Source organism: Ursus americanus, chromosome 17 (assembly GCF_024610735.1).
Source record: "Ursus americanus isolate L20-20 chromosome 17, mUrsAme1.1.p, whole genome shotgun sequence".
Taxonomy (NCBI): domain Eukaryota; kingdom Metazoa; phylum Chordata; class Mammalia; order Carnivora; family Ursidae; genus Ursus; species Ursus americanus.
Window position 1 is genome coordinate 35,223,739 of NC_142143.1, and position 14,735 is coordinate 35,238,473.

The 14,735-nt window shown below is 36.7% G+C and overlaps 1 protein-coding gene across 7 annotated transcripts in view; it reads right to left on the minus strand.

Annotated features, from left to right (window-relative positions):
• METTL25 (methyltransferase like 25) overlaps window positions 1-14,735 on the minus strand; it is a 137,376-nt gene that overhangs the window by 51,093 nt on the left and 71,548 nt on the right. For all 7 annotated transcript variants that reach the window (XR_015727153.1, XR_015727152.1, XR_015727151.1 and 4 more), the window contains one exon: window positions 11,477-11,550. Coding sequence is in view for 2 of the 7 variants with exons in the window: in XM_045780037.2 (XP_045635993.2) it covers window positions 11,477-11,550 (74 nt within the window). In the remaining 5 variants the exon portion in view is untranslated. The remainder of the gene's footprint in view (window positions 1-11,476; window positions 11,551-14,735) is intronic.

The window sequence follows — 14,735 nt, forward strand, 5'->3', positions numbered from 1 at the left end:
ATGAGTCCATTTCTGTTGCATGTAGTTTACCTTGGTTTTTGGTAATGTCTTATTTCATCATATGGCTGGTTATTTGGGGTTTCTTGCCAAATGCTATATATATCAAACTACAGTGACAATTTGGGCCTAGATATATATTATTTTTGTCCAGAGAGGATTTGCCAGTAGTAGGCAGCTAGAAAAAGTAGTAATCTGAAATACTTTAATCACAGCTTCAGATAATTCCAAGTGTGGCTTTAGAGCACCTTAGGGCTGTTTCATTTATAGTTCACCTTTATTCATACTACGGACCTAACTTAAGATATGAATTGTGTGCCTGGCCTATGGAGCCCTCCTCCTAGGGCAGGCCATGAACTTTAACATTTGTCTCACTAGAACTGCTACTCTATTGAAAGCTGTTGCTCCCCTTCTCTGTCTACTTTGTTAACTGTCAGACAGCTGCCTTTTCAAGAATTGGCAGATGCTTCTGGGGAAATGCAGCCCTGGAAGAAGCTGGGCTTATCTCTCTTGATTCCCATCTTCTCCGAGATATTTTCCCTGTAGTGTTTGTTGTTGTTGTTGTTGTGTTGTTGTAGTTTTCCATTAACAAGAAGTATTTTAACATTTAATTTTGAGTTAACAACATACAGTGGCCTGACTTTTTCCAAGTGTCTCAGAAAAGGATTCACTTCAAGTATGAATAAACTAATTTCGTAAGATACATGGTGACATTCAAGTACCCACATAAACACTGAACTTAGCGTTTTTCCCCAGTTTTACTGGGAAATAATTAGCATACAAGTTTAAGGTGTACAGCATGATGGTTTGATTTATATATATTATGAAATGATTATCACAATAGGTTCAGCTATAACATCCATCTTCTCATATAGATACAATTAAAAAAAGGAAAAGAAAAAAATTTCTCTTAGGATGAGAACTCTGAGGATTTACTCTCTTAACAACTTTTCTATATATCATATAGCAGAGTTAGCTACAGTCATGGTGTTGTATTTATTTATCTTATAACCTAAAGTTTGTACCTTATAGTCACCTCCCTCTAATTCCCTATCCCCCTGTCCTCTGCCCCTGGTAACCACAGGTCTGACCTCTTTCTATGAATTTGTTGTTTTTTGTTTATATTTGCTTTTGTTTTGAGATTCCACATATAAGTGAGATCATACAATATTTATCCTTTTCTGTCTTATTTCACTTAGCATAATGCCTTCAAGGTCCACTCATGTTGTTACATATGGTAAGATTTCCTCATTTTATAATGGCTGAATAACATTCCATTATCCCCTCATCCATAGAAGGACACTTAGGTTGTTCCCATATCTTAGCTATGGTAAATAATGATGCTATGAACATGGGGGTACAGATATCTTTTTGAGTTAGTATATTCATTTCCTTCAGATATATTACCAAAGGTGAAAATGCTAGATCATCTGATAGTTTTGTGATTTTCTGAGGATTTTTTATACTGTTTTCAACAGTGGTGGTACCAATTTATAATTCCGCCAACAGTGTACAAGGATTCCCTTTTCTCCATATCCACGCCAACACGTTATCTCTTATCTTTTTGATGATGGCCATTCTAACAGGTGTGAGGTGATCTCATTGTGGTTTTCTTTTATTAAAGATTTATTTATTTATTTGAGAGAGAGAGAGAGAGAAACTCAAGCAGACTCCACACTGAGCATGGAGCTGATGCAGGGCTCGATCTCATAACCCTGAGATCATGAACTAAGCCAAAACCAAGTCGGACACTTAACTGACTGGGCCACTCAGGCACCCCAATCTCATTGTGGTTTTAATTTGCATTTCGCTAATGACTAATGATGTTGGGTATCTTTCCATGTACTTGCTGGCCTTTTGTCTATCTTTGGAGAAATGTCTATTCAGGCCCTTTGTTCACTAAAAATTTTGTTGTTGTTACCAAGTTGTATGAGTTCTTTATAAAACAGTTATATGGTTTGCAAATATATTTTCCCATTCTATAGGTTTTTTTTCACTTTGTAGATGGTTTATTTTGCTGTGCAGACGCTATTTAGTTTGATGTAGTCACATTTGCTTATTTTTTATTTTGTTGCTTGTACTTTAGCTGTCATAACAAAAAAATCATTACCAACACCCATGTCAAGGAGCTTTATCCTATGTTTTGTTACAGGAGTTCCATGGTTTCAGATTTTACACTTAAATTTTGAGTTAATTTTTGTGAGTGGTGTAAGATATGGGTCCAGTTTCATTCTTTTACGTGTGAATATCCAGTTATCCCAGCACCATTTATTGAAGAGACTGTCTTTTCTCCATTGGGTATTCCTGGCTCCCTTGCCAAATATTGACTATATACGCTTCCATTTATTTCTGGGCTCTCAGTTCTGTTTCATTGGTCTATTGGTCTGTTTTTAATGCCAGTACCATCTTGTTTTTATGAGTACAGCTTGAAATCAGGAAGTATGCTCTCTCCTCCTTTGTTATTCTTTCTCAGGAATTCTCTGGCTACTCAGGGTCTTTTGTGGTTCCATATAAATTTAAGGAGTGTTTTTTCTACTTAAAAAAAAAAAGTCATTGGAATCTTGATAGGGATTTGCACTGAATCTAGATGGCTTTTGGTAGTATTGACATTTTAACAATATTGATTCTTCCAATCTGTGGACATGGGATATCTTTTCATTTATTTGTGTTTTCCTTGATTTCTTTCATCAGCGTTTGGTAGTTTTCAGAGTAGAGATCTTTCACCCTCTTGGTTAAATTTATTCCTATTTTATTGTTTTTGATGCTATTGTATTTGCATTTCCCTGTTTCTTTAATTCTTTTTCAGAAAATGTATTGTTAGGGTATAGATTTTTGTATGCTGATTTTGTATCCTGCAACTTTATTGAATTCAGTTTCTTTCACTGAATCTTTAGGATTTTTTATATATAAAATCATGTCATTTGCAAATAGACACAATTTAACTTTTTAACTTTTTCTTTTCCAATTCTGATTCCTTTTATTTCTTTTTCTTGTTTGATTGCTCTAACTAGTACTTCCAGCACCATGTTGAAAAAGAGTGGTGAGAGTGGGCAGACTTCTTTTATTCCTGATGTTAGCAGAAAGCTTTCTACCTTTCACCACTGAATACAATATTAGCTGCGGGTTTGCCATCTATGGCCTTTATTATGCTGAGATAAATGCGTTCCATGCTGAACTTAAGAGTTTTATCATAAATGGATGCTGAATTTTGTCAAATGCTTTTTCTGTGTCTATTTACAAGATCATGACTCTTCCATTCTATTAATGTATCACACTGATTGATTTGCATATGTTGAGCCATCCTTGTATCCCTAGGATAAATCCCACTTGATCATGGTGAATGGTCCCTTTAACGTACTACTGAATTTGGTTTAGTAGTACTTTATTGAGAATTTTTATATTTATACTCATCAGGGATATTGGCAAGTAGTTTTCTTTACAACAGTGTCTTTTTCCTGGTTTTGGCATCAGGATAATGCTGGCCTCATAAAGTAAGTTTGGGAATGTTCCCTCCTTTGGGGTTTTTTAGAAAGGTTTGAGAAGAACTGATGCTCATTCCTCTTTAAATGCTTCATAAAAGGGGCACCTGGGTAACTCAGTTGGTTAAGCGTCTGACTCTTGGTTTTGGCTCAGGTCATGATTTCAGGGTGGTGGGATCGAACCCCAAGTATCGCTCCATGCTCAGCACAGAGTTACTTGGGATTTTCTCTCTCTCTCCCCCTCTGCCCCGCCCCCCACTCGCATGTGTGCTCACTCATGCACGTGCTCTCTAAAATACATACATAAATAAAATCTTCAAAAATAAATAAATAAATGTTTCTTAAATGTCACCAGTGAAGATAGTTGGTCCTGGGCTGGGGCTTTCTTCATTGAGAGGTTTCGATTACTGATTCAATCTTCTTCTTTTTTTTTTTTTTTAAAGATTTTATTTATTTATTTGACAGAGAGAGAGACAGCCAGCGAGAGAGGGAACACAAGTAGGGGGAGTGGGAGAGGAAGAAGCAGGCTCCTAGCAGAGAAGCCCGATGTGGGGCTCGATCCCAGAACGCTGGGATCACGCCCTGAGCCGAAGGCAGACGCTTAACGACTGTGCCACCCAGGCGCCTCGACTGATTTAATCTTCTTACTGGTAATTTGTCTATTCAGACTTTCTATTTCTTCCTGATTCAGTCTTCATAAGTTGTATGTTTGTAAGAATTTTTCCATTTTTTAAGTTGTCCAGTTTGTTGGCATATAGTTGTCATAGTAGCCTCTTTTGATCCTTGAATTTCTGTGGTATCAGTTGCAATGCTTCCTTTTTCATTTACAATTTTTATTGATTTGGGTCCTTTCTCTTTTTTCCTTGGTTATTCTAGCAAAAGGTTTGTCAATTTTGGGGGTCCCTGGGTGGCTCAATCAGTTAAGTGTCTGACTCTTGATTTTGGCTTAGGTCATGATTTCAGGGTTGTGGGATTAAGCCCCACTCTGCAATGTGTGTGGAGCCTGCTTAAGATTCTCTCTCTCCTTCTCCCTGACTCCCCGCTCACGCTCTCTCTTAATCTCCCCCTCAAAAAAAAGTTTCGTCAATTTTGTTTACCTGTTCAAAGAACCAACTCTCAGTTTGGGTAATCTGTTCTATTCTTTTTCTGTTCTCTATTTCACTTATTTCTGTTTTGATCTTTATTAGTTCTTTTCTTCTAACTTTGGGTTCAATTTTTTTTTTTTATAGTTCCTTAAATCACGGAGTTAGGGTATTTGGGATCTTTCTTGTTTCTTAATGTAGGCATTTATTGCTAAGAACTTCCCTCTTAGAACTGTTTTCACTGCATCCCATAAGATCTGGTATATACTGTATTTCCATTTTTATTTGTTTCAAGAAACTTTTTAATATCTTCTTTGATATTAATTTTCATGTATTTGTGAATTTTCCAGTTTTCAATTTTCACATTTATAATTTTATGTCACTGGGCACAAATCATATGACTTCAATCTTCTTGAATTTGCTAAGTCTTGTTTTGTGGCCTAACATATGATTAACCTATAAAATGTTTCATGTGCACTTGAAAAGTATGTGTATTTTGCTGTTGTTGAATAGAGTGTTCTGTACATGTCTGTTAAGTCCATTTGGTCTAGAATGTTCAAATCTGTTTTCTTATTGCTTCTCTATCTGAATGATCTAGCCAGTATTGAGAGTGGGGATTAAAAGTGTCCAACTATTCTTTTATTACTATTTATTTTTCCTTTTAGCTCTGTTAATTTTGGCTTTATATATTTAGTTGCTCCAATACTGGGGACATAAATATTTACAACTGTTCAATCTTTTTGGTGGATTGGCCCCTTTATCATTATATAAATGACAATGAGAGTGTCTATTTTTACCATTTTATTTTAAAGACTATTTTGTCTGCTATAAGTATAGCTACCTCTGCTTCTTTTTGATTACCATTTGCTTGAAATATCTTTTTCCATCCCTTTGCTCTAAGTCTGTGGGTGTTTTAAGGTGAAAGTGAATCTCTTATAGGCAATATTTTGTTGGATCTGGCTTCTTTCCTTCTTTCTTTTTTCTTTTTTCTTTCTTTCTTTCTTTTTAAATACATTCAACAACTCTATGTTTTTCAACTGGAGAATTTAACTCATTTTCATTCAACTGGAGAATTTAATCCATTTTCACTTAAAGTAATTATTGACAGGTAATTGCTATTGCCATTTTGTTAATGTTTTATGGTTGTTTTGTAGACATTTTATGGTTGTTTTGTTCCTTGTTTTTTCTCCTGCTGTCTTTTGTTTTGATGTCTTTTGGTATCTGTATGCTTTAACTTCTTTATTGTGTTCTTTTATGCAACTATTACAAGATTTTTCCTTGGGGTTACTCTGACACACATTTTAAACTTGTAACACCCTATTTTAAATTGATAACAACTTAATTTCAATAGAAATCATAAACTTTTCACTTTTATTTCTCCTCCCCCTTACATTTTTTTGTTACAATTTAAGTTTTTTTATATTGTGTAATTAATAATAGATTATTATAGATAGTCGTGGTTACTTTTACTACTTTTTTAAAACTTTTGTATTGGAGTTATAAGTGAACCATGCACCTCTATTCTACATTGCAGAATATAACTATGACTATATATTTACCATTATCAGTGATTTACACTATATTTTTATGATTTAATGTTCCTGTACTTCCATTCTAAGAATTTGTATTTAGCATTTCTTATGAGGCAGGTCTAGTGGCAAAGAGCTCCTTCAGCTTTTGTCTGTTCAGAAAAGACTTTATCCCTTCTTTGTTTCTTATGGACAGCTTTGCCAGGTATAGAATATTTGTTTGACAATTATTTTCTGTCAGTATATTCAATATGTCATTCCATTCTCTTCCGGCCTGAGAAGTTTCTGTTGAAAAATCTGCCAACATTCTTATGGGAGGCTATAATTTGTATATAACCCCTCTCTTCTATTGTTGCTCTTAAAATTCTTTATCTTTGACTTTTGACAACTTAATTATGCCTTGTAATACTACTTGGGTTCAACCTATATGAGTTCCTTTGGATTTCATAGATCAGGATGTCCTCTTCTCTCACCACGTCTGAGACGTTTTCAGCCATTGTTGCCTTAAGTATACTTTCTGTGTCTTTGTTTCTGATCTGGAATTCTTACAATACTAACATTATTTCTTTTTAATTTGTCCCATTTTGCCATAGGCTTTCTTCATTCTTTTCCCTTTTTGCTTCTCTGACTGGGTAATTTCTAATGTCCTATCCTCTGGGTCACTGATTCTTCCTTCTGTAAGGATGAGTCTATTATTGAAACTCTCTATTGAATTCTTCCATTCAATTATTGTACAGTAGACCCTTGAACGCCATGGGGTTAAGGGTACTGACCTCCTATGCAGTTGAAAATCCATGTGTAACTTTTGACTCTCCCAAAACGTAACTACTAATAGTCTACTAGTGACTGAAGCCTTATTTATAACATAAACAGTTGATCAAAATGTATTTTATATTTTATATGTATTGTATACTATATCCTTACAATAAAGTAAGCTAGAGAAAAATGTTATTAACAAGGTCATAAGGAAAATACATTTACAGTACTGTACTGTATTTATGAAAAAAATCTGTGTGTAAGTGAATCTGTGCAGTTCAAACCCATGTTGTTCAAGGGTCAACTGTACTTTTCAACTCTAGGATTTTTTCTTTTTTGATGGCTGCTTTTTCCTTTTCAAAATTCTCATTTTGTTCATGCATTGTTTTCTGAATTTTGTTTATTTGGTTGTGTTTTCTTGTAGTTCACTAAATTTCCTTAAGAGGATTATTTTGAATTCTTTGACAACTGCTAGATATCCATTTCTTTAAGATCAGTTATTGGAACTGTATTAGTTTCCTTTGGTGGTATATTTATCTGATTTTTCATGACCCTTGATTCCTTATGTTGGTTTTTGAGCACTGGAGTAACTGGGCTCCTCTTTCAGACTTCACAGGTTTTCTTTGATAGAGACTGTTTTTTACCAGTCACCTCAATTTGGGTTTCTGTCTACTGGTAACATCCACAGGTAGCAGGGACTGCTGTTATGGTCTATTTTGGGGTAAGGCAACTGTTCAAGCTCTGAGGATGGGGATGGGGAGTGTGCCTCTGGTTGAGAATAGTTGTATAGGAATGTTGGCTTGGTTCTCTACTTGAGTGAGGCTGTGGAATGGATTCCATGATTGCCTGGATTCTCTAGTCAGGCTAACTAGATGGTTACTACTGGGTACTATATTCAGCAGTATACGGGGCTATGAATTAACTTTCTTGCCACAGAAGGGAAGCAGGATAAGACCCAGGGCCTATATAGCTCATTGTCTGGGGACCCAAATCAGGCCAGAGCATGCACTGAATTCCCTCGTCAGGTGATGTCACTAGTTTTGTTCTGCAGATAAGGGATGACGTGGGCAGTGCTCTGTGTTCAAGTGTGACTATAAGTAGGGCTGTTGAATGGGCTATGCAGCTTCCTGTGTGTTCTGGTTAGGTTCCCTGGTTGGACAGGCTGAAGGCTGTATTCAGCAATGAGTGGGTCTATGAATTAGATTCCTTGCCCAGGTGCAGTGAGAGAAGCAACTCTAAAGCTGGGAGAGCTCTGGTGCTCCCTGGGGTCTAACAGATAGGATTCGGTGCTCTCTAAAGTTGGGAAAGCTCCTTGTTGTCTTTTTTTTTTTTTTTTAAGATTTTATTTATTTATTTGACAGCGAGAGAGGGAACACAAGCAGGGGGAGTGGGAGAGGAAGAAGCAGGCTCATAGCGGAGGAGCCTGATGTGGGGCTCGATCCCATAACGCCGGGATCACGCCCTGAGCCGAAGGCAGACGCTTAACCGCTGTGCCACCCAGGCGCCCCAAGCTCCTTGTTGTCTTAACTCAAGCCAATCTGCTCCCCAAGTTCCCTAGCTGAAGAGGGCCACTGGCTTTGCTTTGTAAACTATTGCCTTTGCCTTTCTCTAGACTCAAGCATTGCTGGACCACACACCTTCCAGGAGTTGTTGCCAACCATTTTGGTCAGATGGGCAAAAGACACATTCCACACTGGTGTTATGTGTCAGCTCCCTTAACTGGGCAGGAGGGAAGAGACTACTCCAGGCTACTCTCCAAATTTTCCAATATTCTAGTTCCCAAATAGGCTCTCCAGTTTCGCTCTTGATTGAATTAATCTTCCTGCCTTGCATAATAAAACAATTCTTTGTACTTGGTACTGCATTTGCTCTGGGGTGGATCAGCTCTGCCAGCCTGCCTCCTGGCTGGAGTGCTACTGAGCTTCCAGAAGTTGCCACCAACGCGACATGTTCCATGGTCAGGTGGGACCAGAAGATACTCTCAACAGTGGGTGGGGCTGTGATTCAGCCCCCTGCCTGGGAGTGGGCAAACCAGATTCTAGGGATGGCAAAACTCCTCATTTGAGAATCTGAATCAGTCAGATATGCACCCCACTGAGTTTCCTGGTCAAAGTGAGCCCCTGACTTGGTTCTGCAGATGAGCAAATCCACCAGTTGGGATTATTACTTGGGCACTACAGGTATGAACTTGGTCTGCCAATATCTATGTGCTGATTGTTGCAAGCCCCTTCCCCCTTTTCTATCCCAGTCAGATTCTCAGTGGTTGAGCCCCACAGACTTCCCTGCAATAACTGTGGGGCAAGATCAGAGTATGGGCTTTCACAAAGTAACCCCCAATGCTGATGGGGTGGCTGTTCTCCCTGGGTTCTTTTCCCACTGGAGGAACCAGAGGCTCAGGGGAGACCTCTCCATGTGCTGCTGCACTGGCCTGAGGGGAGAAGCAATGTGGTCAACATGTAGCTGCTTCTCTTGCCCTTCTGATGAAGTCTGTCTTGGTCTCTGAGGTACAGGGAGGTGCTTCAGCCTCACCCCCATGTTCTAGGATTCTTTCAATGGTGTCTTGTTTTGTAATAGTTGTTAGTTGTTCTTGTGAGGGGGAGCAAAGTCAGGAACAACCTATGTTGTCATCTTGGTGAAATCACTCCCGGCCCTATAATTCTTAACTTTCTTGATAGGTCTGTGATATTCTTAAACCAATTAAAAACAAATACATACACACACATATATAAACACACACACACCCCTTCAATGTTTTTCACTTTTCTCAGAAGGAGAGTTGGTTCTAATGATCTAGTCTGCCGTTACTGGAAACGGGTTTCTATCACTGTCTTTGTTTTTTGCACATGCTATCCTGACTAGAATACGAAATATTTCTGTGTGGACAATATATCCTATGCAACCAGAACCTAACAGGCTGCCTGTCATACAATAAATTAATTGCTGGGTTGAAAAAATAACAACGTGTAAGTCTTGGCAACTATCAAGAATATGTGGCCTGATGATGGAAGAAGAATAAAATTAAATATAATTAAGATTTCTAAAGCTTGATAATGGTCATGGCACTCCTAGGTTTAACAAAAGAAGTCATGAGAAGAAAGAAAGAGACTAGAATTGTGGGGAGTTGACTTTGGTTTTTGGATATGCTGAATCTGATCAGTAATGTACTTAAATGAAAGTGGTGGGAATGGATACCTGATTCAAGATATCAGTTGTGAGGGTAATTCCTAAGAGAAAGAGGGAATATTAAGAGCAGGAGTGGAGTATAAAAATATTAGAGAATGTCTAGCTATACGTAGGAGATGAGTAAGAACAAGAACCTTTCAGGAAATAGAAGACTGTGCACAGTAGGAAAAAGAAACTCAGAAGCAACTTAATGGAAGAGAAGGAGGACAAGAGTTTGGAGAAAAAAATTATCGAATGGTCAAATGTGGCTGAAAGGTCAATCAGGCTCTGGAATGAAAGAAGTCTTATAATACAAACCATCTATCTTCTATGTAGTAAAAGAAGGGAGGAACATGGAGGGTGTTTAATTTTTAAGTGAGAAGAAAGATTAAAAAAAATGGAGACAATTTTAAGTTGTCATTAGGAGAATAAAAAAATTTATAGAGATTTGAGGTCTCAAAAGAGGCAGGCAGTCAATATTTGCAATATTTGCAAAATTATGTGGCTTTTTTCAACCAGGTTAGTATCTTGTGGTGAACTCAAGAGAGGGAACTACTTCTCAGTAGTTCAGAAAGCATGAGAAATTCACTTGTAGACAATTCTGAAGATTGGTAAACAGGGAAAAGAAAATGGAGTCTGCAATCAGATTTGGGAGTTATCTACACAGAAATGATAGTTTAAACCAATGGGTATGTAGTATTTATATGTCATAATTTCTATCAGTAAAAAAAATGTAATTTTCTCTCCTACAGACAAAATAACTAATCTAAAAATAGTTTCTATGTCTGTTAATAAGTGTGGATTCATTTTTGAGAACCTCAAAATTGTCCTATTTTAACTTGAAGAATAATCCTATTACAATCAAATGGCTATCAGAATCCTAAAATTGTAATTAGCAAGAGGATATTCATGAAACTTGCCAGAATTGCAAATGTAAGCTTGAGTACAGCACTTACTGAACCAATATCATGGAAAAATTCTCCCATCCCTGCCTCTCTGTCTATGCAATGCATTATTTGGAAAAAACAAAAACAAAACATATGCAGGGCTCCTATTTTACCAGTAACAATGGCCACAATTGTTTATGATCAATTTCTGTTCTCATTAGCTAAGTGTTTAGGCTGTATTGGTTGTGAAACATTTTAAATATAACTCTTGCTCATATAATAATGTTACAGTCACTGAATTACTTATATATAACATTTCAATGTTTCTAAAATTCTAAATTACAATTGATACAGACCACTTTATCATTACACCAACTCTTCAGGACAAAAAGGAGTCATTAGAGCCCCCACTTTAATAATGATTAACCTAAGATATAGCTGCTGCATACTTCCTTGTTACCATAGACTTAAGATCAAATTCAAAGCTTCTTCTACTAATAACAGTGACCCTGAATAAATTCATCTGGGCTAAAAGTCACTTCACTTACAAAACAATATAGTTATTCTTATTAAAATTCTCATACCATTTGGTGATGCCATAACATTCTTTAATAATATCCTGAAGGACAGCTCGATAGAAGAGTGATTCAGTAGGCAGCTGAAAAAAATGTAGATATGTATATCAGCACAAGAAACAAAAAACATAAATCAAATCAATACTAGAGTTAGGACCATAAGTGAATGTTAGAAACCTGACTTTGTTGCAAAACATTGAGGACACTTAAAAAATTTTTCCATTTTAAGTTACATTAAAATCCTGAGGCTAATACTCACTGAGAAAGTAATTCTGCATGAAAATAGAAGACACTGTAAGAGAAATGGTAGTGAATGAAGAAGAAAAAGCAAAATCAAAGAAAAATAAGCTAATGTCCCAAATGGAGTGCCATTCAATATAAAATGTGGAAATAAACTTTCATGACCAGCCAAATCAGCTCTGGAGCCTCTAAGAGAGCAGTCAGGTAGAATACGTGCAAAAGAGAAGAGAATGTGGGTTTGTCCTAATGGCGGTGGAACTGAGATAATATCACTCAGGATTCACACCTGGAAAGAGAACGTACTATTCTAACTAAGGACATTCTAAAAATATGTCTGAGGTCTGAAAGATCATAGCATTGGCTATTGTAGAGTTGAAAAGGGCACGCTTTTTGTCCTTTGGAAAGGACATAGGATTAGGTGTCCATGAAGGCTTTCCAAAGGAAAGAAGGTATGACTGAAGAGAAAGGCCCCAGTGAAACATGATAATTTTGAAGAAGTAGATGGTAAAAAAAGTACTATACATAAAATAAAACACTTCGTTGAAAAAACGGAAGTGGTAATCAAACTAAGAAACTGCAAAAGTCTCCCAAACTCCACCACATTCGCACAGACCTCCTAATATTGAGAGTGTAAATAAATCCAACATGAAATAGCAAATATTATCAGCAACAACCCTGGTTCCATTCCAAGTCACTAACGAAAAAAAAAAAAAAAGAAAAGAAAAGAAAAATGAGCCAGAGTAAAGGGAGGTCAACCATACTGAATGGTTCTGAGAAGTCTAATAAGGTGAAACTCCAAACTGTGCAGTGTCTGGTAAAGTTTTAAAGACAGAGGTCAGTAGACTGTATATATTCCCTGAGTTATCCTTTTGTAACTTCTCTTCTCCTTCAGAGCACAAAATTGTTATTTTCATCTGTTCTAAACAAAAATATGTTTGGATTCAGATGGAGTTTAGCACAAAATAAAATCTTGCCTGTATGCTTAGGCAGAAAACTTAACTCTATTGCTCCTCTCCTCATCTGACCTCAAGTTCCTACACTGTGGGCCCCTGGTGTTGAAACTACAAGAAAACACAAGTTGGGAGTTGAGGGTCAACCATTATTTCTTGGCTCTTCACCTAATGGCATTGCCTTCTTAAGTCACTGGAAAATGTCTGACTTGCAGGATCTTGATAGAACACTTGGAAAGAACACATTACATCTTTTCTGGATGGTGGGAATAGTGGGGAGGGTGATTCTAGTCAGAAATGGTGTTAAGAATACCACAGTCCCCAATTCAGCTCCTAAAATAACGTACTGACAGCAGACATACATACATACTTGAGTGCCCACAGTAAAATTTATAACTTCTTATATAAAATCTCTTTCTAAATACAACTCCTTGACTTAAGACAAACTGATTTCTAAACTTTTTTTCCTGGAAGACTGCTCTAAAACATTTCATTCTAAATTTCCCATCTCTGGATATACTTTTCATTTGGCATTTTTTCATCTTGATAATTCTTTTTTGCAGTACCAAAAATCTCTATCATCTGTCCCTCACTTCTTCCCAAATCCCTTCAGTTTTCTCACAAAAATGCTGAAATCCCCTTTCATATATTAACACCTATTGTTCTATTGAAATTCAAGGCATTCTGGGAAATCTATTATTATATGAAGTATAATATTAGCATTAGTATTAAAATGGCTTACAAAGTTCTTATTTTTTATTTGGTTAGTTATATAAGTAGGAAGATTAATTTTATGTAAATTTTATACTAAATTCTAAAAATAGTTGAGCTGGTATTTGAACTGAAGAAGCCTAGCTCAGATGTCTCTGTATCAAGCCATGATGCTATTTTGCCTCTTGGACACTTGGGCAGGGATGAGGTATCATTAGTTTTATTATGTATTTCATTTAGGGAAAAAAAAACCTCTTAAAAATATGGTGTGCCTGGGTAACTCAGTCAGATGAGGGGCTGACTCTTGACTTCAGCTCAGGTCATGTTATCAGGATCCTGGTATTGAGCCCCATGTCTAGCTCCATGCACATGGGGAGTCTGCTTAAGGATTCTTCTTCTCCCTCCCCCCTTCCCTCCACTCTCTCTAAAAGCAAAAAGTAAAAAATTATTAAAAATAAAGCTTTCCATTCTGTGCCTTTGAGAAAAATTATATAAATGGTATAAAGATAATTTAGAAATAAATTTATATAGTTATTAAAAACTGGATGAAAAGGACAAAAAAACCCCAAGAAATGCATTTAAACAAGAGATCATACGGAAATGCATACAGATATACAAACAGGATAGAATAAATCATCATTCCCAAGTTATCCCGAGTAAGTAAGAGCTTTACAGCTGTTTCCTAAGAAAAAGGGAAGAGAGTGATGAAGTACCTTCAAATGTGCATTCCTAGAATAACTAGGACTATCCATTCTGGTAAATACAGACTGGGGGTAAGTGGTAAGGGAATCAACATCTCCCTGGCACTGTGTGTCTGACTCTTCCAAGAATAAACTGGATGTGGCTCAGAGTTTACTTTCTTTCCTTCAGAAGTGATAAATCAACTTAACACTTTAATGCATTTTAAATGGGAGGGAGCAAAAAGAGCACACCCTTAAAGTGTATTATCTTAGGCATGCATTTTACAGGTCTAGTGGAAAGGGCACTAAGCTGGAAGTCAGAACTCTGCAATTAATTAAGGGAGCTAGAATGCATTATTAAACGTCTGCTGTGTATCATGTTCTCATGTAAGTTTGGGATAATACCCAACTTACAAGATTGACTGTAAATATGAGTAAGCACTTGGGAAATTGAAAAACACCACAAAAATGCACAGGAACATTATTATGATAAAGGCTCTTTCCTCTTCCATATCCCTAGGGAACCACTAGGTTGATATGCAATATGGCTGTTAACTGCAAACCAGGCGTTTGAGACTAAAGCCCACACACCTAAACAATATGCTCTAATGCCTTTAAAAACAACAGTTTTTATCAACTTTCAGATAGGTATTATGAATACATTTTTTAAAAAAAGTTCTTAGCATT